The 25,971-nt window shown below is 50.6% G+C and overlaps 1 protein-coding gene across 6 annotated transcripts in view; it reads right to left on the reverse strand.

Annotated features, from left to right (window-relative positions):
* Positions 1-25,971, reverse strand: part of SPIRE2 (spire type actin nucleation factor 2) — a 208,670-nt gene that overhangs the window by 54,376 nt on the left and 128,323 nt on the right. For all 6 annotated transcript variants that reach the window (XR_003857675.1, XM_029608209.1, XM_029608206.1 and 3 more), the window contains one exon: positions 13,306-13,392. Coding sequence is in view for 5 of the 6 variants with exons in the window: in XM_029608209.1 (XP_029464069.1) it covers positions 13,306-13,392 (87 nt within the window). In the remaining variant the exon portion in view is untranslated. The remainder of the gene's footprint in view (positions 1-13,305; positions 13,393-25,971) is intronic.

Consider the following 25,971-nt stretch of genomic DNA (forward strand, 5'->3'; position numbering starts at 1 on the left):
CCTCCCTCTCCTCTACCTTATTCAATATCTACCTCATACCCCTCTGTCAGTTCCTCACAGACCTTGGCCTCAAATTCTACCTCTACGCAGACGATGTCCTTATCCCCATCCACAACTCGCTTTCTGATGCCCTTGCATTCTGGAACACCACCCTTGCCTCTATAAATGACTTTCTCTCGAACAGCCACCTTGCCTTAAACTCCTCCAAAACGGAACTGCTACTACTCTCTCAACACCAACCCCCCAAACCCCTGATTTCCAATGACCCAGCATTCAGCGCCACATCATCCCAATCCTTTGTTAAGGACCTTGGAGTAATTTTAGACCAACAACTTAATCTAAAGAAACAGATCAACTCCATCCTCAAAGAAGGTTTTTTCAAGCTCAATGTTATAAAGAAACTTAAACCCCTCCTCCACTATCATGACTTTCGCACTGTTATCCAATCTACTCTCTCCTCTAAACTAGATTACTGCAACGCCCTCCTCCTCGGACTACCCGCTTCCACCACGAAACCCCTACAAATGTTCCAAAATGCCATCGCCAGGATTATTGCTAACTCACGGAAATCAGACCACATCACTCCCATACTCAAAGACCTCCACTGGCTCCCCATAACATCCCACATCCTCTTTAAAACCTTAACCATAATACACAAATCCATCTACTCCTACAACTCTAACTGGCTAGATGAACCCTTTTGCCCCGTACGCTCCGACCGACCCATGCGCTCTGTCAACAAAGGTACCCTAACAGTACCTCCCATCAAAAAAGCCCACCTCTCCTCCACAAGGGTCCGCGCTCTCTCCATTGCAGGCCCGAAGCAATGGAACTCCCTCCTGACTACACTCAGACTTGAGCCATGCTACTCCAAATTCAGAAAAAAACTAAAGACATGGCTCTTCCGACAGGCCTTCCCAGAATAATCTGCCTCCACTTGCCTACTCCTCTCATTCCTCTTGAACAATCCTCACACAAATGACTCTTAAATTGCACACTATTGATAGCTTTCTGTAATAGCTTTCTGTAAATATTGTATATAGCCCTTTGTAATTAACTTCCCTATTTACCTCTCAAAGTTGATGTATATAGCCCTTTGTAATTAACTTCCCTATTTACCTCTCAAAGTTGATGTTCCCTTTCCTTTCTTACTGCACTATGTATTTACTCCCTCCCTTTTCCCCCTCCCTGTTAATTGTATTTCTATTAGAGATGTGAATCGTGTCCTCGATCGTCTTAACGATCGATTTTGGCTGGGAGGGGGAGGGAATCGTATTGTTGCCGTTTGGGGGGGGTAAAATATCGTGAAAAAATCGTGAAAAAATCGTGAAAAAATAAAAAAAAACGTAAAATCGCAAAACCGGCACATTAAAACCCCCTAAAACCCACCCCCGACCCTTTAAATTAAATCCCCCACCCTCCCGAACCCCCCCCCCAAATGACTTAAATAACCTGCGGGTCCAGTGGCGGTCCGGAACGGCAGCGGTCTGGAACGGGCTCCTGCTACTGAATCTTGTTGTCTTCAGCCGGCGCCATTTTCCAAAATGGCGCCGAAAAATGGCGGCGGCCATAGACGAACACGATTGGACGGCAGGAGGTCCTTCCGGACCCCCGCTGGACTTTTGGCAAGTCTTGTGGGGGTCAGGAGGCCCCCCCCAAGCTGGCCAAAAGTTCCTGGAGGTCCAGCGGGGGTCAGGGAGCGATTTCCCGCCGCGAATCATTTTCGTACGGAAAATGGTACCGGCAGGAGATCGACTGCAGGAGGTCGTTCAGCGAGGGTTCCGGCGCCTCGCTGAACGACCTCCTGCAGTCGATCTCCTGACCCCCGCTGGACCTCCAGGAACTTTTGGCCAGCTTGGGGGGGGCCTCCTGACCCCCACAAGACTTGCCAAAAGTCCAGCGGGGGTCCGGAAGGACCTCCTGCCGTCCAATCGTGTTCGTCTATGGCCGCCGCCATTTTTCGGCGCCATTTTGGAAAATGGCGCCGGCTGAAGACAACAAGATTCAGTAGCAGGAGCCCGTTCCGGACCGCTGCCGTTCCGGACCGCCGCTGGACCCGCAGGTTATTTAAGTCATTTGGGGGGGGGGGGTTCGGGAGGGTGGGGGATTTAATTTAAAGGGTCGGGGGTGGGTTTTAGGGGGTTTTAGTGTGCCGGCTCACGATTCTAACAATTTATAACGATAAATCGTTAGAATCTCTATTGTATTGTGTTCCATAACGGTTTAAGACGATATTAAAATTATCGGACGATAATTTTAATCGTCCTAAAACGACTCACATCCCTAATTTCTATCTTTCAGTTACAATGTAAACCGGTATGATGTTTGCATACTAATACCGGTACATAAAAGCATTAAATAAATAAATAAATAAATAGTACATCCAGTCTTCCCAGCAAGTTTCTTATGGAAGTAACTGCTGCTCCATGCAGGTTACCCCCATGTTTCTGTTAAGGGTAGTAACTGCTGCTCCGTGCAGATTACCCCCATGTTTCTGTTAAGGATAGTAACTGCCACTCCATGCATGTTACCCCCCATGTTTCTGTTAAGGATAGTAACTGCTGCTCTGTACAGATTACCCCCATGTTCTAGGCGCACACGCGCTCATCACTGAGTCTTAAGTAGGGCCCGCGGCGGGAACCTAGCCACGGCCCTGGATGATGACATCAGCAGAGCTCCGGTATTTAAGGCCGGGCTCCGCTCCTAAGGATTGCCTTTGCAGCAGGTCCCCACGCTGGTTGTGTACTCGTTGCCTCCTGGTGATTCCCCTTCGTTCCTGGTTCCTGATCCTCGCTGACTCCTTTTCCTGGTTTCCTCGTTCCTGTGTTCCTGATTCCTACCTACTCTCGGATTGCCTTCTCGAATTACGATGTCTGCTTTGCCTGACCACGCCATTGACTCTCTCCAAGCCCGGACCTCCGCTTTGCCTGACCACGACATTTTCTCTCCAAGCCCGGACCTCTGCTTTGCCTTCCCACGCCGTTGACTCTCTCCATGCCCGGACCTCTGCATTGCCTGACTACTCTATTGCCTCTCTCCAAGCCCAGACCTGTTATGGTTTAGCGGTGTTTGGATGGATTATTGGGTACTGTGGCAGATGACCACGCCCACGGGGAGGAGCCCCGTGGGGAGCCACAGTACTAGGCTAGACTCAGGATGCACAAACACAGAATTAGATCTTTTATTGTACAGCTGATGTATACCACCAGAGGTGGCAGTAGGGAGGTGATCCAGAGGTAGCAGTCCAGGGACTCTCGGCAGAGGGAACCCGTCTCACCAAGTTGGTATAAGGATATCCAGATGTAGGTTTCCCAGCACGGCAATGCTGTGTATGAGACAGACTGAGAATTAGATTACTCACTAGATGTTAGCTGTAAGGTTAGCGATTCCACCAGGCAGAAGTAGATGGTAACAGGCACCGAGGCAGGGAGGGCAGGCCCTCGAAGAGCGAATACCTGCTCTCAGTAAGGCACCTGAAAGGAAAGCAGAGGGCCCCCGAGAAGCGGGTACCCAGGTTAGAAAATACCCCAAAGGGCAGAGAAGGCTTCCAGCGGCAGCAAGGAAGTGGCAGAGTAGCTTAGACCAGCCGAGACCAATCCTTGCTAACTCAACAAGGTAGCAAACAAGTGTAGGCTATATACCCGGATGTCGTGACGTCACTCAAGGGGGATGCCCCCGAGGTTCGCGCCAATGCTGGCATAAAGATGTGGGTGGCGCACGCTCGCGTGCACCCTAGGAAATCCTTGAGAGAAACATGGCAGGAGGCAACTCCATAGCCATTCCAGGGATGCCAGAGAGCATGGTTTGCAGACACGGCGGTGGCCATTTTCCCAAGGCTTGCGGGAGGAGTCGAGAAAAAGGTGAGGCACAAGGGGCGAAGCCGTCTGACCCCGACGGACGCAACAGTACCCCCCTTCAAAGGGCTCCCTCCAGTCCTCCTACCTGGTCTTGGTTTCTGAGGATGTATTCTGTGGAATTGCTGAAGCATCTCTTTATCCATGATATTAGCCAAAGCTTCCCAAGAGTTTTCTTCAGGTCCATAACCTTCCCATGACAGAAAGTATTCCCATACTCTGCCTCTCTTTCTCACGTCAAGGACAGCATCTATCTTGTATTCGATGTCTTCATCTGCATCAATAGGTGTAGGTTCAGGTGTCTTGGTTGAGGACTCACTAAGAACTAATGGCTTCAATAGTGAGACGTGGAACGCATTATGAATCTTCAGTGCTGATGGAACGCATTATGAATCTTCAGTGCTGATGGAAGTTTCAGACTGTATGTAAGAGTACTTAGTCGTCAGAGAATGGGAAAGGGTCCGACAAAGCGTGGAGCAAAACAAGCTGATGGTAGCTTGAGTCTTAAATGTTTTGTCGATAACCAGACTTTATCACCAGGCTTAAATTCTGAAGCCTTGTCATGATGAGCATCACAGCCTTTCTTTGCTCGTAGTCCTGCTTTACGTAGCATCTCTTTGGTTTTAGTCCAGAGTTGTTGAATATCTTTGGCAGTAGATTGAGCTGCCGGGGACGACACTGAAAGTGGAAGTGGTAATAGTAGTCGTCCATAGACCACTTCAAATGGTGTTGATCCAGTAGATGTTGCTGGATGAGAGTTGATGGCGAATTCAGCCCAGGGCAACAGTTCAGCCCAATCATTTTGACTAGTACCCACATAGGCACGAATGAACTGCTTGAGTGTCCTATTCATTCTCTCAGTTTGCCCGTTAGACTGAGGATGGTATGCAGAGGTGAAGTCGAGAGAGATATCAAACTTCTTGCACAATGCCTTCCAGAACTTCACTGTGAATTGGGCTCCTCAATCAGAGATGATGTGCTTTGGCATGCCGTGTAGGCGAAAGATGTGAGTGATGAAAAGCTTTGCAAGCTCCATGGCTGTGGGCAAGCCAGGAAGAGCCACAAAGTGAGCCATCTTCGAGAAAAGATCCACTGTTACCCAGATGGTGTTATTTCCTCCTGAAAGCTGTAAGTTTACCACAAAATCTGTAGTGATGTGTGTCCAGGGCTCGTCTGGCACTGGCAAAGGTTGGAGAAGGCCCCAAGGACAACCAGGCGGTGGTTTCTGTCTGGCACAATTGGAACAAGAAGCAACGTAGTAGAACGTGTCTTCCTTCATGGTGGGCCACCAATAGTACTTCTGAAGTTTTGCCAGAGTTGTGTGTTGACCAGGGTGTCCAGCCAGTTTAGAGTCATGAGCTCAACCTAACAGCTTTTTTCTTAGTTCTTAAGTACCACAGTCTTACCCGCAGGTACTGGGTGAGTAGCTGACAGGATATCTCTTTTCGGGTCGATGATATGTTGGGGTTCCTCAGGTACGTCCTCAGAGAGAAATGAGCGAGATAGGGCATCTGCTCTGACATTCTTATCTCTGGGGTGATATTTCAGCACAAAGTCAAATCTGTTGAAGACAGGGACCTTCTCACCTTCCTATGGTTTAGGCGTTGAGTGTGGCGGAGGTATTCCAGATTTTTGTGGTCCGTTAAGACTGTGATTGGATGTTGTGCACCTTCAGGCCAAGGGCACCACTCCTTGAATGCCATCTTTATTGCCAGTAATTCTTTATCTCCTATTCTGTAGTTCTTCTCCACTGGCGAGAATCGACGGGAGAAAAATGAGCATGGGTGTAAGGTCTTAGAGTCACCGGCCTGACTTAGCACGGCCCCTACTCCTACGTCTGAGGCATCGACCTCAACGATGAAGGGCCTGGTAGGATCCGGTTGTTGGAGGCATGGCTTGCTCGAGAAGGCGTCTTTCAGTTTCTGGAATGCTGTTACTGCATCCGTAGATCAATTGGCGATGTTGGCACCTTTCTTGGTCATAGCTGTAAGCGGAACAGTTAGTGAGGAGTAGTTTTTAATTAATGTTCTGTAGTAGTTGGTAAATCCCAGAAATCGTCTAAGAGCCTTTAGACCTGTGGATTGTGACCATTTTTTAATGCTCTCCAGCTTCTGTGGGTCCATCTGGAAGCCTCGGTTGGACACAATGTACCCTAAGAAAGGCACTGATTCCTTGTGAAACTCGCACTTAGACAACTTGGCGTATAGACGATTCTCACGAAGTCTTTGCAGCACTCTTTTGACATCCTCCAGCTGAGTGTTCATGTCCTGGGAAAAGATTAAGATGTCATCTAAGTACACAGCAACACATTTGTAGAGTAGATCACGCAGAATGTCGTTCAACATGTTTTGGAAGACAGCCGGGGCATTGCACAGGCCAAAGGGCATCACTAGATATTCAAAGTGCCCATCCGGGGTATAGAAGGCTGTCTTCCATTCATCGCCAGAACAAATGCGAACTAAATTATAGGCTCCTTTGAGATCCAGCTTGGAGAATATCTTGGCTCCCTGTAGTCTGTCAAATAGCTCTGAGATGAGTGGTAAGGGATAACAGTCCTTCACAGTGATCTCGTTTAGACCTCTGTAGTCAATACATGGACGCAATGTTCCGTCCTTCTTCCCCACAAAGAAAAGGCCTGCACCAGCAGGAGACTTGGAGGGTCTTATGAAGCCTTTCTGAAGATTCTCCTGTATGTATTCAGACATGGCTTTATTCTCTGTCACGGAGAGAGGGTAAACCCTGCCCTTGGGTGGTTCAGTGTTAGGCTTCAAATTGATGGTGCAGTCGTAGGATCTATGTGGAGGGAGTATGTCTGCAGCTTCTTTGGAAAACACATCTTGAAAAGATGCATACTGAGGTGGCAACCCAGGCATCGATGGGGTAGTTGGCATGCAGGGTATTGGAGAGACCTCCATCAGACATTTACCATGGCAATCTGGGCCCCAGCGTGAAAGTTCCAGAGTGGCCCAATTGAATTGAGGAATATGCTGTTGCAGCCACGGTAACCCCAATACTATAGGGTGCATGGCCTTCTCTAGAACAAAGAAGATGGTCTCTTAATGGAGAGCACCGGTCCGTAAACTCACGGGTTCAGTGAGCTGGGTTACTTCGCCCGGTAAGGGCTCTCCGTGAATTGAAGACAGAAGTAGTGGAGTCGTCATGGCAGTGGTGGGGATCTGGAAGTGCTCCACTAATTGTTTCAAAATAAAATTGCCTCCTGCCCCTGAGTCCACTAGGGCAAGAGTCTGGTATTCTAAGGGTCTGCAGATCAAGGATACAGGAATAGAAAGTGGAGGAGAGGGTGCAGTTAGACCTGAGAAGAGGCTTCCTGTAGGACTTAGGTCTTCCAGTTTCCCGGACATATAGGGCATGTCTGTACATCATGGCCAGCTTGTCCACAATACATACATAGGCCCAACCTCTTTCTCGTTCTCTCTTTTGACGTCAGGTGACTGCGGCCTAAGGGTATATGTTCTTCTTCACCAGCAACTGGAACCGATGGAACAGACCTGGGTGTAGGTTTAACTCGAGTTTCACCTGGAAAGGGTCTTCTGGGAGTCTTGGTCTCTTGAACCTTGTCACGAAGTCGGCGATCAATCCTTGTTGCCAACTTCACCAGTCCAGCCAAGGTCTCAGGCATTTCATGAGCAGCCAGCTCGTCTTTTAAACGAGAGTTCAACCCCTCAAAGAAGAGGGTCCTCAGGCATTTAGAGTCCCAATGTAATTCAGACACCAGTGTCTTGAATTCTATGGTGAAGTCTGATAAAGGTTTATTACCTTGCTTCAAGTGCACCAGAAAAGATCCTGCAGTAGTATGCCGGACAGGGTCATCAAAAACTGGTCTGAACAGTTCAAGAAACCCGGCAAGATCATGTAGAATAGGATCATCGCGTTCCCACAGCGACGAGGCCCAAGCCAATGCTCTTCCATCCAGATAAGACAAGATATAGGTGGTCTTGGCATTGGCTGTAGGAAAATGGTTAGGTTGCAGGGAAAAGTGCATGCAACATTGGTTGAGAAATCCTCTACATTTCCAAACTTCCCCTGAGAAGGGTGTTGGAGCAGATAGAGGTACAATTGTCTTGACCGTCACTTCTGGAGGTGTAACTTCTTTACCTGTGGTGGTTGGTAAGTTCATCTGTACGTGCAGCTGGTTAAATGCAGCAGTCAAATTCTCCAGCGCATTCTGCTGTTCGGAGATTCGCTGGGCTAGGCCTGGAATGGCCTGCAATGTGGTGAGCTGAGCTGAATCCATGGAGTTAGCAATCTGTATGGTTTAGCGGTGTTTGGGTGGATTCTTGGGTACTGTGGCAGATGACCACGCCCACGGGGAGGAGCCCTGTGGGGAGCCACAGTACTGGTCTAGAGCCAGGATGCACAAACACAGAATTAGATCTTTTATTGTACAGCTGATGTATACCACAAGAGGTGGCAGTAGTGAGGTGATCCAGAGGTAGCAGTCCAGGGACCCTCGGCAGAGGGAACCCGTTTCACCAAGTTGGTATAGGGATATCCAGATGTAGGTTTCCCAGCACGGCAATGCTGTGGATGAGACAGACTGAGAATTAGATTACTCACTAGATGTTAGCTGTAAGGTTAGTGATTCCACCAGGCAGAAGTAGATGGTAACAGGCACCGAGGCAGGGAGAGCAGGCCCTCGAGGAGCGAGTACCTGATCCCAGTAAGGCATCTGAAAGGAAAGCAGAGGGCCCCCGAGGAGCGGGTACCCAGGTTAGAAAATACCCCGAAGGGCAGAGAAGGCTTCCAGCGGCAGCAAGGAAGCGGCAGAGTGACTTAGACAGGCTGAAACCAATCCTTGCTAATTCAATGAGCTAGCAAACAAGTGTAGGCTATATACCTGGATGTCGTGACATCACTCGAGGGGGACGCCCCTGAGGTTCGCGCCAATGCTGGCATAAAGACGTGGGTAGCGCGTGTGCACCCTAGGAGGTCCTTGAGAGAAATATGGCAGGAGGCAACCCATAGCCATTCCAGGGAAGCCGGAGAGCGCGGCTTGCAGATGCGACGGTGGCCATTTTCCCAAGGCTTGCGGGAGGATTCGAGAAAAAGATGAGGCACAAGGGGCGAAGCCGTCTGACCCAGACGAATGCAACAAGACCTCTGCATTGCCTGACTACTCTATTACCTCTCTCCAAGCCCAGACCTCTGCATTGCCTGACTACTCTATTGCCTCTCTCCAAGCCCAGACCTCTGCATTGCCTGACTACGCTCCTGACTCTCTCCTCGTCCAGACTTCAGCCTTGCTTGCCACTGCTTCCAGATTGCCACTGGCCCTGACTCCAGCTTGCCCTTCGACGCTTCTTCAGTTTATGTCCTAGACTTGGCCTATTCAGGCTTCGGTCTGTCTTGCTCGGGCGCCCCCGTCTGACTTTGGTTCTATTGGTGCCCGGGTCTCCAGGACTCCACCTCATCCAGTACAGACTTCTTCTCTCCACTTTTGCTGCCTCTGGGCTGACTTCTCGATCCTTCTATCGACGACGACATATGGAGGCCCACCTAAGTCCAGCCGGCCCCGGTACCCAAAGGCTCAACCTGCGGGGAACGAGGGCTGGTATTGGTGACGTGCCAGCTGGCCTCCGGCCTTCTGCCCACTCTGCCTGCCGAAGGTGGGGACCCATAAGATCCCTCCTACGGGTAGCGTCAACCCAACCTCGGCCCAAGGGTCCACCTCCGGCATAACAGGTTGCAAAGGTCATGACGGAGTCGTGTGCCCTCCAGGATATTCCTGGCCTGGATTCAAAGGTACAAGAACAGCAACAGTTTCTTGAGGCACTGGCCTCCTCCCTTGAGCGCCTACATGCCCAGCTTGATGCCCTATCGTCCTAGCCGGCAACTCAGTTCCAGTACCGGCTTCCTCTCAGCAACAGCCGTCTCCCTCCAATCCTAGAGCCTTGTTGTCCCTACCAGCTCTGCCTCGTTTTAATGATGACTCTAAGCTCTGTAGAGGGTTTATCAACCAATGATACATGCAGTTTGCTCTGCAGCCCTCCATCTTTCAAGATGACCTCACGAAAGTCACCTTTATCTTGTCTCGTCTAGAAGGGAAGGCATTGGCTTGGGCTTCGCCCTTGTGGGAGCGATCGGATTCTCTCCCACAGGAACTGTCTCGATTCGTGGCTGTGTTCCGGCGGACTTTGACGATCCTGGGCGGCATGTCGTGGCAAGCACTAATTTGCTACACCTTTGACAAGGCCAAAGAAGCCTATTTGATTATACAATTGAATTCCGAACCTTAGGAGAGAGGTAACGATGGTGGGGCTGCTTGGCAATATTGACCATAATATGATCTAATTTGAATTAATGACTGGAAGGGGGACAGTAAGCAAATCCACTGCTCTTGTGCTAAACTTTCAAAAGGGAAACTTTGAGAAAATGAGAAAAATAGTTAGAAAAAACTGAAAGGAACAGCTACAAAGGTAAAAAGTGTGCAAGATTGCAAGAGGTGGTTGAGCGACAAAGAGACTTCGACTTCGCCTGAATTAACCAGTCGTCCAAGTACGGATGGACCAAAAGACCTTCCTTCTTGAGTTGTGCTGCTACCACAACCATCACCTTGGTAAATGTTGTGGGAGCTGTGGCTAATCCGAACGGGAGAGCCCTGAATTGATAATGCTGTCCCAGAATGCAAAATCTGAGAAACTTCTGATGATCACAGCGAATGCCGATATGAAGATAAGCCTCGGTGAGGTCCAGAGACACCAGAAACTCTCCCAGGTGTACGGAGGCTATGACTGACCTGAGGGTTTCCATTCGAAATTTGGGAATCCGAGGGCAACGGTTGACTATTTTGAGGTCGAGAATGGGACAAAAAGCTCCCTCCTTTTTTGGAATGACAAAGTAAATTGAGTAACGACCTCTACGTTGTTCTGGTCGAGGAACTGGGACGATAGCTCCGAGATGGCGCAGACGCTGCAGAGTGTCCCTTACTACCCGATGTTTTTCCAGATAAGAACACGGAGAAACCAGAAACCGGTTGCGAAGCCGCCAAACAAAATCTAAACCATAACCGTGACATCACCATGAGAACCCACTGATCTGACGTCCATCTGGTCCATTCTCCGTAAAACAAAGACAGCCTGCCTCCTATAACCGGAACCGGGGAATGGACCGGCCCTATCTCATTAGGCAGATTTTGCTCCACCTGCAGCTTGGGAATTTCCTGGTCTTCCGAAGTGGCGGCCACAAAAGGACTGAGGCCAATTCTGCTGCCTGCCTGACAACTGCTTTGCAGGTGGAGCCGATGGACAAGAAGAATGGAATCTTCGACCAGACTGAAAATGAGAGCGGGATGAGAAGGAACTTCAAGCTCTAGGATGATCCTCTGGTAGTTTGTGAATCTTATTCTCTCCTAAGGAAAGTATCATATCTTCCAAATCCTTCCCAAAGAGTAATTTTCCCTTACAGGGCAAAGCTTCCAACTGAGCCTTTGAGGATGTGTCCGCCGACCAATTCCTCAATCAGAGGAGCCTGCAAGCCGACACTGATGACACCATAGAGTGAGCCGAAGTCCTGAGAAGATCATATAAAGCATCTGCGCTGTAGGCAACAGTAGCTTCCAATCAACCAGCTTGTGCTACCTCCTTATCAGAGAGGGAAGAATTGTTTTGCAACGACTGTACCCAACGCAGCCCTGCTCGCAAAGCCAAGCTGCTACACCTAGCCGCCCGCACACCAAGTGCAGAAACCTCAAAAATTTGCTTGAGCTGTACCTTCAGTTTATGATCCTGTAGATCTTTAAGGGCCGTAGCTCCCATCACTGGGATAGTTGTCCTCTTAGTGACTGCTGACACTGCAGCATCTACCTTGGAAAGCTTCAAAACGTCCAAGGCCTCCTCTGGTAATGGATATAGCTTGTCCATGGCCCATCCTACCTTCAGACCTAATTCAGGAGTGTCCCACTCCCGGTACAAGAGGTCAGTGAGAGAAAGATGGAAAGAAAAAGACGTTGTCGGACCCCTAAGGCCCAGCAACAGTGGATCGATATCACCCATCCGATAGTCCTTCTTCGGAGCCTCAAGACCCAATTCCAGTAAAATCGCCAGGATCAAAGGACTAAATTCCTCCCTCCTAAAAAGGCGGACCACTTTGGGATCATCCCTGTCCACTATGTGAGGGGCAGAACCACTGCCCTGACTAGGATCCCCTACGAGATCCACATCCGGCAGGGACTTGTCCCGGATATTCAATGGGTCCTGCTCGGAGTCATCCGAAGTAGTAACCGTGGAGTGAGCCGGCCCTGAGCGAAGAGGATGCTTTGGAGCAGAATCAGAACCAAAACCGCTTGGTCTCGAACGTTTTGAAGGCCGGGCCCTCGGACCCTGCACAGACGAAATCTCTCTGCGCTTCCTTCTCTCCTTCTTGGATTAGTAGGCCTTATGGAGGAACCTGATAAAATCCCCTGAAAAGGAGGAAGAGGAATTTGAGGCCTTCTCAAGGCTCTCGTCCTCTGAACCTGCTGCATCTTCGCTCGGCTTGTCCCTCCAGGAACTGCTGACTGCGGTGACAAGGGAGGAGGATCCGATGCTCCTTGTATGGCTTGCTGTGTCGCTGCTCGCATGGTACTGAGCAAAGCTTCCATACCTGCACTGCAGCGAAACGGGTCCGGAGTAGGGGAGCAGCCACGCTGAGGCTTCGGGGCCGTGCGAGCCGGCTGACTCGAATCCTTCGCGGCTGAAATAGATGGGTCTTCCCCACAAGGGAGGCAAGCAGAGCAGAGATTCTCCCTTGAGAGCTGCGCGCACGCGTCTCCACATGCGTGGCATGAAGAAAAAAATTGAAAAACGGCGCGAGCAAGAAATAAAAAGAAAAATACACCCCGATGCAAAAAGAAAACCTACAGCGCCGCCGAGCACTGAGTTAGTGAAAAAAACTACAAAAAAGCTGCTGACCGAACAAAATATAAATATATAATTTTTTTTTTTTTTTACCTGACGAAATTCCACGGACCCTGGGAGCTGCTCCAAGTAGGGTGAGTTAGCCGGGCCCCCCGGTATCACCCTGGCCAGGAGTGCTTGCTGGATAAATAACCTCCCCAACTCCGGCTACCTCAGAACCAGGAGGGATAGTCCCTTCAGGCCCTCCCGACCTCCTGGGAGGAAGTGAAGTGGCTGCTAACCGAAGTGACTTTTTTTTTTTAAATAAATCTTAAAGGAATAGTCTCAAAACAAAAAGACCTAGTATACCTCACTAAAAAGAATTACTAAACAACCTGACAAAAAAACTACCACAGACTGCAGGATTTGGCACGTCCACCTCTGCTGGGAGACAGAGAAATACTGACGGACTGCAAGTGGCACCCCAGAGTATACATCAGAGTCAGTCGAATCTTTCTCTGTCTCCTTCTGCTGGATTGGTGACAAAACCCATGGTCTGGACTGATCCAGGTACATACAGGGAACTACCACTTATCAGAGAAATGAAAACAGTGTACCGGTTTCAGTGGAGGTCGTGACCTTATAAAATCCAAAATGACCTGATGCGCATCCTTCTTCACCTTTGGAGGGATGTCACCGTCCACCTGAGAAAGGAGAGAAGTGAATATCACATCTAGCGCATCACTCAGTGACAGGAGAAGAGATGAGAATATCACATCTAGCATAGCACTCAGTGAGAGGAGGAAGGATGAGAATATCACATCTAGCATAGCACTCAGTGAGAGGAGGAAGGATGAGAATATCACATCTAGCACAGCACTCAATTGGAGGCGGAGGGAGAAGAATATCACATCTAGCGCAGCACTCAATGAGAGAAGGAAGGATGAGAATATCACATCTAGCGCAGCACTCAATGAGAGGAGGAGAATATCACATCTAGCACAGTACTCAATGAAAGGGATGAGAAAGAATATCACATCTAGCTCAGCACTCAGTGACAGGAGAAAGGATGAGAATATCACATCTAGCACAGCATTCAGTGAGAGGAGGAGGAGGAGGAGAATATCACATCTAGCACAGTAGTCAATGAAAGGAGGGATGAGAATATCACATCTAGCGCAGCACTCAGTGAGAGGAGGAAGGATGAGAATATCATATAGAGTAACACTCAGAGAAAGGAGGAGGGATGAGAATATTACATATAGTGTAACACTCGGCAGGAGGAGGAGAGATGAGGAGGGATGCAACATTCGGTGAGTGAAGGAGGACAGGAAAATCGGTTCTTACCTGCTAATTTTCTTTCCTGGAATACCACAGATCAGTCCAGACAAGTGGGTTTTGCATCCCTACCAGGAGATATAGACAGAGAATAAAAACTTTTCAGGCACTGCTACATAACAAAGAGTACCACCTGCAGTCCCTCATTATTGACCTATAACCAAGCTAATGTACAGGAAAAAAACTCCCCAACTCAAACAAACTTTCCCTTCTAGGGCAAACAGAGAACCCAGGGTTGGAGCCCCCTGAACTGGAACCTTCACACCCGAAAAAAGAACTGACAACCGACTAGTTCAGTCGGTTCAAAATATATACACTCTGAATTCAATCACAGCTACAACAGTCTTTTAGTACTAACTAGGGATGTGAATCGTTTTTCAACGATTAAAATTATCGTCCGATAATGTTTATATCGTCTTAAATCGTTATAGAACACGATACAATAGAAATTCTAACGATTTATCGTTAAAAATCGTTAAATCGTGTTAGTGCGCACTAACTCGAGTTAGTGCGCACTAACTCCCCGTTAGTGCGCACTAACTCGATTTAGTGCGCACTAACTGAAAATGATACAAATAAACACTTTCCAGGTCACTGAAGGTCAGTTAGGAATGAATATGTGTTCCTATTGGCTGGCTGCCCTCTTATCTATTGATATTACCAAGGTTACCACTGAGGTGATGGTTGGGGGGATGGGAAATGGAACTGGAAACTAACGAACACCAACAGAAAATGAAACAAAGTGTTCACACTTCCCAGGTCAGTAAAGGTCACTTAGGAATGAATATGTATGTATGTATTCCTATTGGCTGGCTGTGCTCTTATCTATTGATGTTACCAATATGGTTGGGGGGATGTGAAATGGAAACAGTTGGAAGCTTGACAAAAAAAGTAATGTAATGATCAGCACTCACGTGACTAGAACTTGTTTGTTTATTATTTTTGTTAGCAGGCACCTGAAATGCTAGTGCATGTTGAATTTGCCAATCACTGTGCATTTTAGAAAGGTGGTCCTGGCTGGAACTGTACACAGTTCAAATATATGTAGTTGATTGTTGGTAAGTGTATTTTTTAAGTAGCCACACTGGCACCAGTATGTTTACTTTTCCTCCTACTTAACTCACTAGCTCAGCTTTGTAAGAAGGGCTTCTCTGCTTGTGTGTTGTTTTTGTTTGGTGTGAGGAGAGCAGAAACATCAGATCTTTATTCAATCTACTACAGTCATCTCTTACAGTGCCCTATCCCTATTAATACCAGGAGTGTTGTGATCTTCCTGCACACAGTGCCCTAACCCTGATACCAGTCTGAGACAGCTCCCTCCCTGCATTACTAGTGAGAGGCTGGCTTCACAGACAGGGGGGAGCTGCCTGACCCTCACTCCTGACTTCCCCCATGTCCCAGCTAGTGAATGGTGTGTGGGTGAGGGGGGGGGGGAGGATGGTGAAGTCTGAGACAGCTCCCTCCCTGCATTACTAGTGAGAGGCTGGCTTCACAGACAGGGGGGAGCTGCCTGACCCTCACTCCTGACTTCCCCCATGTCCCAGCTAGTGAATGGTGTGTGGGTGAGGGGGGGGGAGGATGGTGAAGTCTGAGACAGCTCCCTCCCTGCATTACTAGTGAGAGGCTGGCTTCACAGACAGGGGGGAGCTGCCTGACCCTCACTCCTGACTTCCCCCATGTCCCAGCTAGTGAATGGTGTGTGGGTGAGGGGGGGGGGGGGGAGGATGGTGAAGTCTGAGACAGCTCCCTCCCTGCATTACTAGTGAGAGGCTGGCTTCACAGACAGGGGGGAGCTGCCTGACCCTCACTCCTGACTTCCCCCATGTCCCAGCTAGTGAATGGTGTGTGGGTGAGGGGGGGGGGGGAGGATGGTGAAGTCTGAGACAGCTCCCTCCCTGCATTACTAGTGAGAGGCTGGCTTCACAGACAGGGGGGAGCTGCCTGACCCTCACTCCTGACTTCCCCCATGTCCCAGCTAGTGAATGGTGTGTGGGTGAGGGGGGGGGGAGGATGGTGAAGTCTGAGACAGCTCCCTCCCTGCATTACTAGTGAGAGGCTGGCTTCACAGACAGGGGGGAGCTGCCTGACCCTCACTCCTGACTTCCCCCATGTCCCAGCTAGTGAATGGTGTGTGGGTGAGGGGGGGGGGAGGATGGTGAAGTCTGAGACAGCTCCCTCCCTGCATTACTAGTGAGAGGCTGGCTTCGCAGACAGGGGGGAGCTGCCTGACCCTCACTCCTGACTTCCCCCATGTCCCAGCTAGTGAATGGTGTGTGGGTGAGGGGGGGGGGGGGGGAGGATGGTGAAGTCTGAGACAGCTCCCTCCCTGCATTACTAGTGAGAGGCTGGCTTCACAGACAGGGGGGAGCTGCCTGACCCTCACTCCTGACTTCCCCCATGTCCCAGCTAGTGAATGGTGTGTGGGTGAGGGGGGGGGGAGGATGGTGAAGTCTGAGACAGCTCCCTCCCTGCATTACTAGTGAGAGGCTGGCTTCACAGACAGGGGGGAGCTGCCTGACCCTCACTCCTGACTTCCCCCATGTCCCAGCTAGTGAATGGTGTGTGGGTGAGGGGGGGGGGAGGATGGTGAAGTCTGAGACAGCTCCCTCCCTGCATTACTAGTGAGAGGCTGGCTTCGCAGACAGGGGGGAGCTGCCTGACCCTCACTCCTGACTTCCCCCATGTCCCAGCTAGTGAATGGTGTGTGGGTGAGGGGGGGGGGGGGAGGATGGTGAAGTCTGAGACAGCTCCCTCCCTGCATTACTAGTGAGAGGCTGGCTTCACAGACAGGGGGGAGCTGCCTGACCCTCACTCCTGACTTCCCCCATGTCCCAGCTAGTGAATGGTGTGTGGGTGAGGGGGGGGGGGGGAGGATGGTGAAGTCTGAGACAGCTCCCTCCCTGCATTACTAGTGAGAGGCTGGCTTCACAGACAGGGGGGAGCTGCCTGTCCCTCACTCCTGACTTCCCCCATGTCCCAGCTAGTGAATGGTGTGTGGGTGAGGGGGGGGGGGTGGATGGTGAAGTCTGAGACAGCTCCCTCCCTGCATTACTAGTGAGAGGCTGGCTTCACAGACAGGGGGGAGCTGCCTGACCCTCACTCCTGACTTCCCCCATGTCCCAGCTAGTGAATGGTGTGTGGGTAAGGGGGGGGGGGGGGGGATGGTGAAGTCTGAGACAGCTCCCTCCCTGCATTACTAGTGAGAGGCTGGCTTCACAGACAGGGGGGAGCTGCCTGACCCTCACTCCTCCGGGGTATTGTGATCTTCCTGCACACAGTGCCCTATCCCTGATACCAGGGGTGTTGTGATCTTCCTGCATGCAGTGCCCTATCCCTATTAATACTAGGAGTGTTGTGATCTTCCTGCATGCAGTGCCCTATCCCTATTAATACCAGGAGTGTTGTGATCTTCCTGCATGCAGTGCCCTATCCCTGATATCGGGATGTGTGCAAGAAGATCACAACACCCCCGGTATCAGGAATAGGGCACTGTGTGCAGGAAGATCACAACACCCCCAGTATCAGGAATAGGGCACTGTGTGCAGGAAGATCACAACACCCCTGGTATTAGGGATAGGGCACTGTGTGCAGGAAGATCACAACACTCCTGGTATTAATAGGGATAGGGCACTGTGTGCAGGAAGATCACAATACCCCTGGTATCAGGGTTAGGGCACAAGTTCTAGTCACATTGACTGATCACATTACTTGTTTTGTCAAGCTACCAACTGTTTCCATTTCCCATCCCCCATATACTGTCAGTAGGAAACTTGGTAACATGAATAAATAAGAGGGCAGCCAATAGGAATACATATTCATTCCTAAACTGACCTTAACTGACCTGAAAAGTGTCAAATTGTATCATTTTCAGTTAGTGCGCACTAACTCCCAGTTAGTGCGCACTAATCGGAAAAAACGATTTTTAACGATTTTTTTAACTAAAAAATCGTGCCTAAGACGATTTTCTTGCCCTGCCACACGATTTCTATCGTTAAGACGATATGGAAAACGATTCACATCCCTAGTACTAACGGGATGAGCCTCAAGACTGATCTGTGGTATTCTAGAAAAGAAAATTATCGGGTAATAACCAATTTTCCTTTCCTGTTCATACCTCAAATCAGTCCAGACAAGTGGGATGTAACCATTCTCCTCTACACTGGGTGGGATCCCAAAAGACCCACTCTCAAGACACCTTCACCAAACATCATGTCCTCCCTCACCTGGACATCCAGTCGGTAATGTCTGATGAAAGTCCATTACCTGCTATTAATTGAGTTGACTTAGAAAATAACCACTGCTATTACTAGCAACGGTAACGTGGAATAGACTTAGTTTTGGGGTACTTGCCAGGTTCTTATGGCCTGGATTGGCCACTGTTAGAAACAGGATGCTGGGCTTGATGGACCCTTGGTCTGACCCAGTATGGCATGTTCTTATGTTCTTAAGTATAAGCCTAGACCATGTTACTGCATAGATCTCCTGAGGCGACAGCAACTGACACTCCACCCAGGAGACAGCTTGCGCCCTAATGGAATGCGCTCATAACCCTACTGGGACTACACTTCCTTTACAAGGATAGGCAGAAAATATAGTCTCCTTCAATCAGCGAGATATCATGGCTTTAGATGCCTGACATCCTTTCTTTGCGCCACTGAAGAGTACAAAGAGATGATCTGATCGGCAAAACTGTTTGTAATCTTAAAATAACACAACAGAATCTGACGAACATCCAACAAAGCAGAGTTGCTTACCTGTAACAGGTGTTCTCACAGGACAGCAGGATGTTAGTCCTCACACATGGGTGACATCATCAGGATGGAGCCCAATCACGGAACACTTTTGTCAAAATTTCTAGAACTTTGACTGGCACCTACTGGGCATGCCCAGCATGGCACTAACCCTGCATCCAGCAGGGGTCCCCATTCAGTCTCGTGTATAGCAAGATGTACGTGCGAAAAATAAAATAATAAATCGTGAACAAACCCAACTCCGCGGAGTTGGGTTTAAGGTTTCGTGAGGACTAACATCCTGCTGTCCTGTGAGAACACCTGTTACAGGTAAGCAACTCTGCTTTCTCACAGGACAAGCAGAATGGTAGTCCTCACATATGGGTGAATAGCGAGCTGAGGATGCCCGAGCAATGCACCAAATGCATCCAAAGACGTGCAACAGGCACAACAACAGGGGTGGATTTGGGTAGGAGGGCATCCTGAAACCCTCAACGGGTCGCTGGAAGGATGTTGGGAAGTTAAACTGAAAATAAGTTGCGAAGAACCGACTGGCCAAAGATGGAATCTTGCCTGCCAGCCTTATCTAAGCAATAATGGGCTGCGAAGGTATGGAGAGAGCTCCAGGTAGCAGCTTTGCAGATGTCAGTGAATGGCACCGAACGGAGGTGTGCCACTGAAGTTGTCATGGCCCTGATAGAGTGTACTTTGACACGGTCTTGTAGCAGATTGCCTGCTTGCTGGTAGCAAAAAGAGAAACAGTCCGCCAACCAGGGGAACAGGGTCTGTTTTTCCACTGGATTACCCAATTTGATGCTATCGAAAGAGACAAATAATTGGGTGGACTTCCTGTGGGCAGACGTGCACTCTAGATAGAAGGTGAGGGCACGCTTGCAGTCCAAGGAATGTAGAGCCTGTTCTCCCGGGTTTGAATGGGGCCTGGGAAAGTTAGGGTGTCATGGTCAGACCCCAAACACAACACACAAACCCTATGCAGGTCTGTGATGGACATTGTCCGAGGACAGTCGGGGCACTGACGAAAACCCGTGGCTTCGACAAATATTTAGCCACAGTGCGGTTGTTGGCCGGTAGGCCCCGAAGGGAAAACTCGATGGGAATCGACCGCAAATGAGGGTAAAGACTTACATTATGACCGCGGACTATGGAATCGATAGGGAGACCCCGGGTGTGGTAGAATTTTTTTTAATTTTTGAAAGAAGTTCCGTGAGGAAAATTCCTGTCAGGAATCTCTAGAGAGCTCCTTAACTCGCGTGGCTACTGCTGCGCGGAAAAAAAGAGACTGAAGGGGGACCCCTGCTGGATGCAGGGTTAGTGCCATGCCTGGCATGCCCAGTAGGTGCCAGTCAAAGTTCTAGAAACTTTGACAAAAGTGTTCCGTGATTGGGCTCCATCATGATGATGTCACCCATGTGTGAGGACTACCATCCTGCTTGTCCTGTGAGAAATGAAGTTCTCTCATCAGCAGCAATTCCTGTGACCAATTTGGAAAAGCGGGAAGCTCCACCATCTGGTTCACATGGAAAGAAGAAACTGCTTTAATTAAAAAGGAGTGAACCGTACACAGTGTCATACTATTGTCTGCAATCCTCAAGAAAGAATCTCTACATGACAGAGCCTGAAGCTCAGAAATCTACCTGGCTGAATAAATTGCCACCCAAAACACTGTCTTCAAAGTAAGATCCTTCACCGTTGCCCCCCGAAGAGGCTCAAAAGGAGGACCATGCAACACCCAAATGACCAAGTTAAGATTTCATTCTAGATACAATTTCGGCAATGAAGGTTGCAAATCTTGACCTCCCTTTAGAAAGTGAATGATATCTGGATGAAAAGCTAAAGACCTCCCCTGCAAATTATCTCTAAAGCAACCCATGGCTGCCACCTGAACTGATAGCGAAATATAGGCCAACCCCTTTGACGACCCCTGCTGCAAAAAGGCCACAATATTGTTATGATATTGAGGTGTTTGGTGGATTCTCAGGGACTACAGTGATGGTATTCTCCCATGGGGAGGAGCCCCGTAGGGAACTGTAGCACCGGGCTAGACTGAGATGCACAAACACAGAGAATAGGTCTTTTATTATATAGCTAGTGTGGTCCACCAGAGGTGGCAGTAGAGAGTAGATTAGATAGCAGCAGTCTGTGATCCTTGGCGTAGGAGACCCGTCCCACAATGGTGGTGTAAGGCCCCGATGCAGATATCCAGTAAGGCACTGTAGTAGAGACAGACTGGCAGATATTATAATACACTCCCTTGTAGCTGAGTAGATAGAGTTCCCAATGAGCAGTAGAGAGAGGATAGGTATTAACAGTCTGTGATCCTTGGCAGAGGAGACCCATTCCACAATGGTGGTGTAGGGCCCGATGCAGTTGGGCAGCGAGGAGCTGTAGATGGACAGACTGGGAGAAGTTGTACTCACTCTCTGTAGCTGATAGATAGTGTTCCAGCAGGTTGAAGAATTGGTAGCAGGCACCAGGATAGACACACAGGCCCTCGAGGAGCGAGTACCTGTATATAGGATAGGCACCTGGAAATAAGCAAAGGGCTCCCGAGGAGCGGGTACCCCGGTTAGTAGAACCCTGGAGGGTGAAGGTAGCTTCCAGCAGAGTAGAAGCGGCAGAGCAGCTTCAGACCGGAGCAAATCCAATCTGTTGCTAACTCGGCAAGAGTCAGCAAATGGGCAACCTTTTGAATACGGAAGCAGTGATGTCACTCAAGGGGGACGCCCCTGAGGTTCGCGCCAACACTGCTACAAGATGTGAGGCATGCGTGCTCGCACACTCTAGGAGGTCTCAGGTTAACATGGCGGGACGCCGCACCAGAGCCACTCTGGGGAAGCTGGAGGGTGTGGCAAGGAAACACTACGGACGCCATTCTCCCAAGGCTGGTGGAGAAGGCTGAAATAGAGGTGAGGCATGTCGGGCGAAGCCGTCTGAGACCGACGGATGCAACAGATATGAGGGAGATCCACCCTCAATGGATCCAAATCTTCTTCCAAGCACCAGGACTCAAAAACCTTCCATACGCTGGAATATGCTAGGGAAGTAGCAGGCCTCCTAGCCTGCAGCAAAGTGGCAATAACTGGCTCAGAATATCCTTTTAGTCGCAAGTGTCGCCTCTCAAAAGCCAAGCCACAAGTCAAAAGTGATTCACCCGATCCAAAAAGATGGGTCCTTGTCGAAGCAACCCTTGTAGATGAGCCAACCTCAGAGGACCGCCTACGCGAGACAAACCAGATGTTGCTGGAGCGCTAGGGAGCACTAGGGAGCGATTCCAGAGGGGTTGGTGTGCCCTTAGACCATGGCACGACTCCAGAGGAACTCCAAAGAAGTGCCAAGGCAGGTGAAACATGTTCGAGCATGGGTGGACAGGCTGAAGACCAGAGGCCCTGACCTCTGCCAAACCCGAACGCACCAGAAGAGACCTAACAAATCAATGCTGGTCTCTGGGGTAGCCCTCCGGCCACTCGATAGCCCGGACCTGCCGCCTGGAAACAGCAGGTATGACAGGACAGACAGAGGTCGAGGACAGGTGATGGCACTGGAACAAAGACAAGACGTAGACACGTGAAGACTTGGACGAGGCAAAGACACTTGGACACCAGGACAAGGCGAAGGCAGGGCTGAGGCTCAGGATGAAGAGGGGATCCGGGTGGCACTCATAGCAGGATCCAGCCAGAGTGGAGGCTTCAGTGACCCTGCATCGACACCAAACTAGGTGTGGGATTATGCCCAGGTTGGTCATCTGGAAGCAGAGTCCGCCGGGGAGGCTAGGGCTGGACCTGGAACCAGGAACATCCGAAAAGAGGATCTGGAGGGAACTAGGAGGATGAGGCGGAGATACTTGAAGAGAAGAGAACACTTGAAGACTTGGATGAGACGAGGAGACGATGAGACGAAGACTCTTGGTGAGTGGATAGACGAAGGCAAGGCTAAAATTCAGGATGACGGAGGGATCCTGTTGTGAATCTGCCCGCTTCCGCGGACAGATTCCCTACCTGCTGGCTCCCTCAATGCGGCTGGACGCCGCCAGCTTCGTTTGCCACGGCCCGGAGGCCGTGGTCATCTCCTGCTCCATGGCAGGACACCACCGACACCATCTTCTTTGGCCTGGAGGCCGCAACAGCTCTGGCTCTGCTCGGCAGGGCCGCCCCTGCCGAGCAGCTGACGACGCCCTCGTCGGGTCCCGCGCAGATGGGCCGCCGCCAGCGTCATCTTGCTGTGGCCGAGACCAGCGGTCTGGAGGCTCCGCTTCCCTGTCTCCTCTTTGCGGCCTGGAGCCGCCCTGGATCAGCCTATGTGGCTGGGAGCCACGACGCCACCTTTGGGGTCCTCGTTCGCCAGCCTGGAGGCTGTCCCAGGGCCTGCCTGCTGGTTCACTCAGTCTCCGCGGCGAGTGCAGGAGAGCGCCACTGTCCGTGGTCCTGCTTCTGCTTAAGCCTTCCTTTAGGTGCCGGCGCACGCCTCTTCACAGCTTTTAAAGGGCCAGCCACAGGAAGTGTTGCTGGCTCCACCTCATGATGACTTCCTGCTCCAGCCCTATAAAAGGGATTCTTTGTCAGTCTCTCGTTGTCTTCGGATTGAGTCTCACAGTGTCTTCATGTTTCTTGTTTCCAGTCCTGATGTCGGCCGAGTCCGGATGTCCGTGTCTTCAGCTGTTTCCATGTTTCAGATGTTCCTTGTCCAGCTCTTCAGCGTCTTCAGGTTCCTGACGTCTCCTGTCCATGTCTTCAGATGTCTCCAAGTTCCCGGTACCTGATGTTCCATGTCTTCATGTTCCAGAGGTCCCTCGTCTAGGCTTCCTCATGTTTCAGCCTTCCTGGTGTTCAGCCCGCCTTGGTGTTCGTGTTTGCTCCGGAACCTTCTGTTCTGTCAGCCGTGGATCTCCGGGTGACGCAGCTTCGTCACAGAAGATGCCGGCAGTGGACTGGTGTCCTGTGCTTCTGAGCCGTTTTGTCCTGCCAGCCTTTGTGGAGCTCTGGATGACATATGGCTCCGTCGTTGAAGTTCTGCCTTGGCTGGATTCTTCCCTGCACTTGTCCCGCTCTCCGCGTGGTCTGTGATCAGCCTCCTCGGGGTGTGTAGGGCGCGCAGTGGGACAGGGTGGTCCGCGACCAGCCCATTGGGTCCGCCCGTGAAGGTGGGTTGAGTAGGGCGCCCTGAGAGACAGTGCCAATGTCTACCCTCCTAGCTTCTCATCTTGTCAAGACTTCCTCAAGTTCCTCGTCTTGTCTCTGATGTCGTCTCATCGATGCTGGTCCGTGATGCCTTCGCATCAGTCCTTCGTCCATGATGTCTTCGTATCAGTCCCTTGTTTGTGATGTCGTCGCATTGACGCTGATCCGTGATGCCGTCGCATCAGACCCTCGTCCGTGATGTCTTCGCATCAACCTTGGTGTCATGTCTTCACTTCAACCTTGGTGTCATGTCTCGCATCAGTCCCTCGTTTGTGATGTCATCACATCGACGCTGGTCCGTGATGCCATCGCATCAGTCCCTCGTCCGTGATGTCTTCGCATCAGTCCCTCATTTGTGATGTCTTCGCATCAGTCATAGTCTCAAGTCTTCTATGTGCCAAGGACTCCGTCTGCCCTCGTCCTCGTTCCGGCCTGCCGCCCATTGCCATACCCAGCGGCAGGTCCGAAAGGGCTTGGAACAGTCGGAGGACCGTTCATCAATCAACATTGCGTTGTTGGTTGTCCAGGGTGTGCAGGTCCGGTTGAGGGTCAGACCTTGTATCCTAGTCCTTGCGTCTACCATGTCTTGCCATGTACCCATGCTCGCACCAGCTCACCTCCCACGGTTTGGCTTGGGGCTCCTCCCTGGATCATGCCAAGGCCAAAGGGCTCACAACCCTGTTTAGAGACGACCGCGCCTCCATGCCTCAGAGCGTGATGGCCGACGGAGGTCGCGCTCTTAACAGATCTGGGCGGCACTCATATCAGGATCCGGCCAGAGTGGAGGCTTCAGTGACCCAGCGTCAACACCGGACTAGGTGCGGGATTACGCCCAGGTTGGTCATCTGGAAGTGGGGTCTGCCGGGAGGGGGCATAAGGCTCGACCCGGAACCAGGAACATCTGAGGACGAGGGCATCTGAAGAGAGGAGCCGGAAGAAATAGGACATCTGGAGACGGGACAACTGAGGACGAGGACATTCGGAACATCTGAAGACGAGGACACAGGACCTGTCGAGAGACCAAGAACCAAGGATGAAGTAAGGGAATTCCCACGAAGAACAAAATGCCTTGAAGAAGCTGGAATTAATGAGTCCAGTAGTGGGCTGGCTCCTTGTGAAGGCGCTGGAGGACCGGTGAAGGGCCCTTTTATAGGGCTGAAGAGGAGATGCCTGGATGACATCATCAGGTGGGGGCCGCGGGGCCTTTCCCGCCACGGACCCTTCAAATACTCAGAAGAGGCACAGCCGCGAGCCTAGAGAGAGGGGGCAGGACCAGGTACAGCGACGGCAGCATCCACGCCTCTGTGACAGGGTCTATATGCCGGCCTGGGGAGGTAGGACAAAGCCCCAGGAACAAAAACTCCCTGGAACCAAAAATCTCAGAAGGGGGAAAGAAAAACCCGGCAACACAAAGTCAAGGATGCACACTGGTTCCTTCCCCCTGTAAGCACAGAGAAAGAAAAGATGCAGGTGTGGGAAATAGAGGGTGGAGATCCAGAAGCCAATCCCTGGCTACAGGGGTCGGCAAAACAGAGGGTGGGGCCCCAGGAGCCAATACCTCGCTACTGGACGAGTCTACACCATATAAAAAGGAGTCCGTATCAGAGCAGTCTCAGTCTCCTGCCAGGGACTGAGGAGGACAGAGCAGGACCTTGCGACCATTTACTCTGGAGACGTTGACCCTGGATGTTGCCTCTATAATGCAAAGAAGGACAGCAACAGTGATCCCAAGGAAGGTGAGTTTGTGGATACAAAAAAATTCCTATTTGTTTGGAATTACCTGCTTTAAGGACACCTTACCAAGAAAACTGCCAAGTGGGTGGTTGTATCTCTGGGGAAAAGTTTGATATCCCAGAGGTACGGTGGGAGGTGGCAGTTAGGCCCATTGGGCCAGACTTTGACTTTGGAGAACTTATTGAAATTAGTTTGTTTTGTGCTGGCTGTCACAGAGGACTGAAAGACAAAGCTAGAGACTTAAGGTTCACTTTCGAAGTCAACCTTTGCTGGTTGGGCTGGCTGG

This window comes from Rhinatrema bivittatum, chromosome 7, assembly GCF_901001135.1.
Source record: "Rhinatrema bivittatum chromosome 7, aRhiBiv1.1, whole genome shotgun sequence".
Taxonomy (NCBI): domain Eukaryota; kingdom Metazoa; phylum Chordata; class Amphibia; order Gymnophiona; family Rhinatrematidae; genus Rhinatrema; species Rhinatrema bivittatum.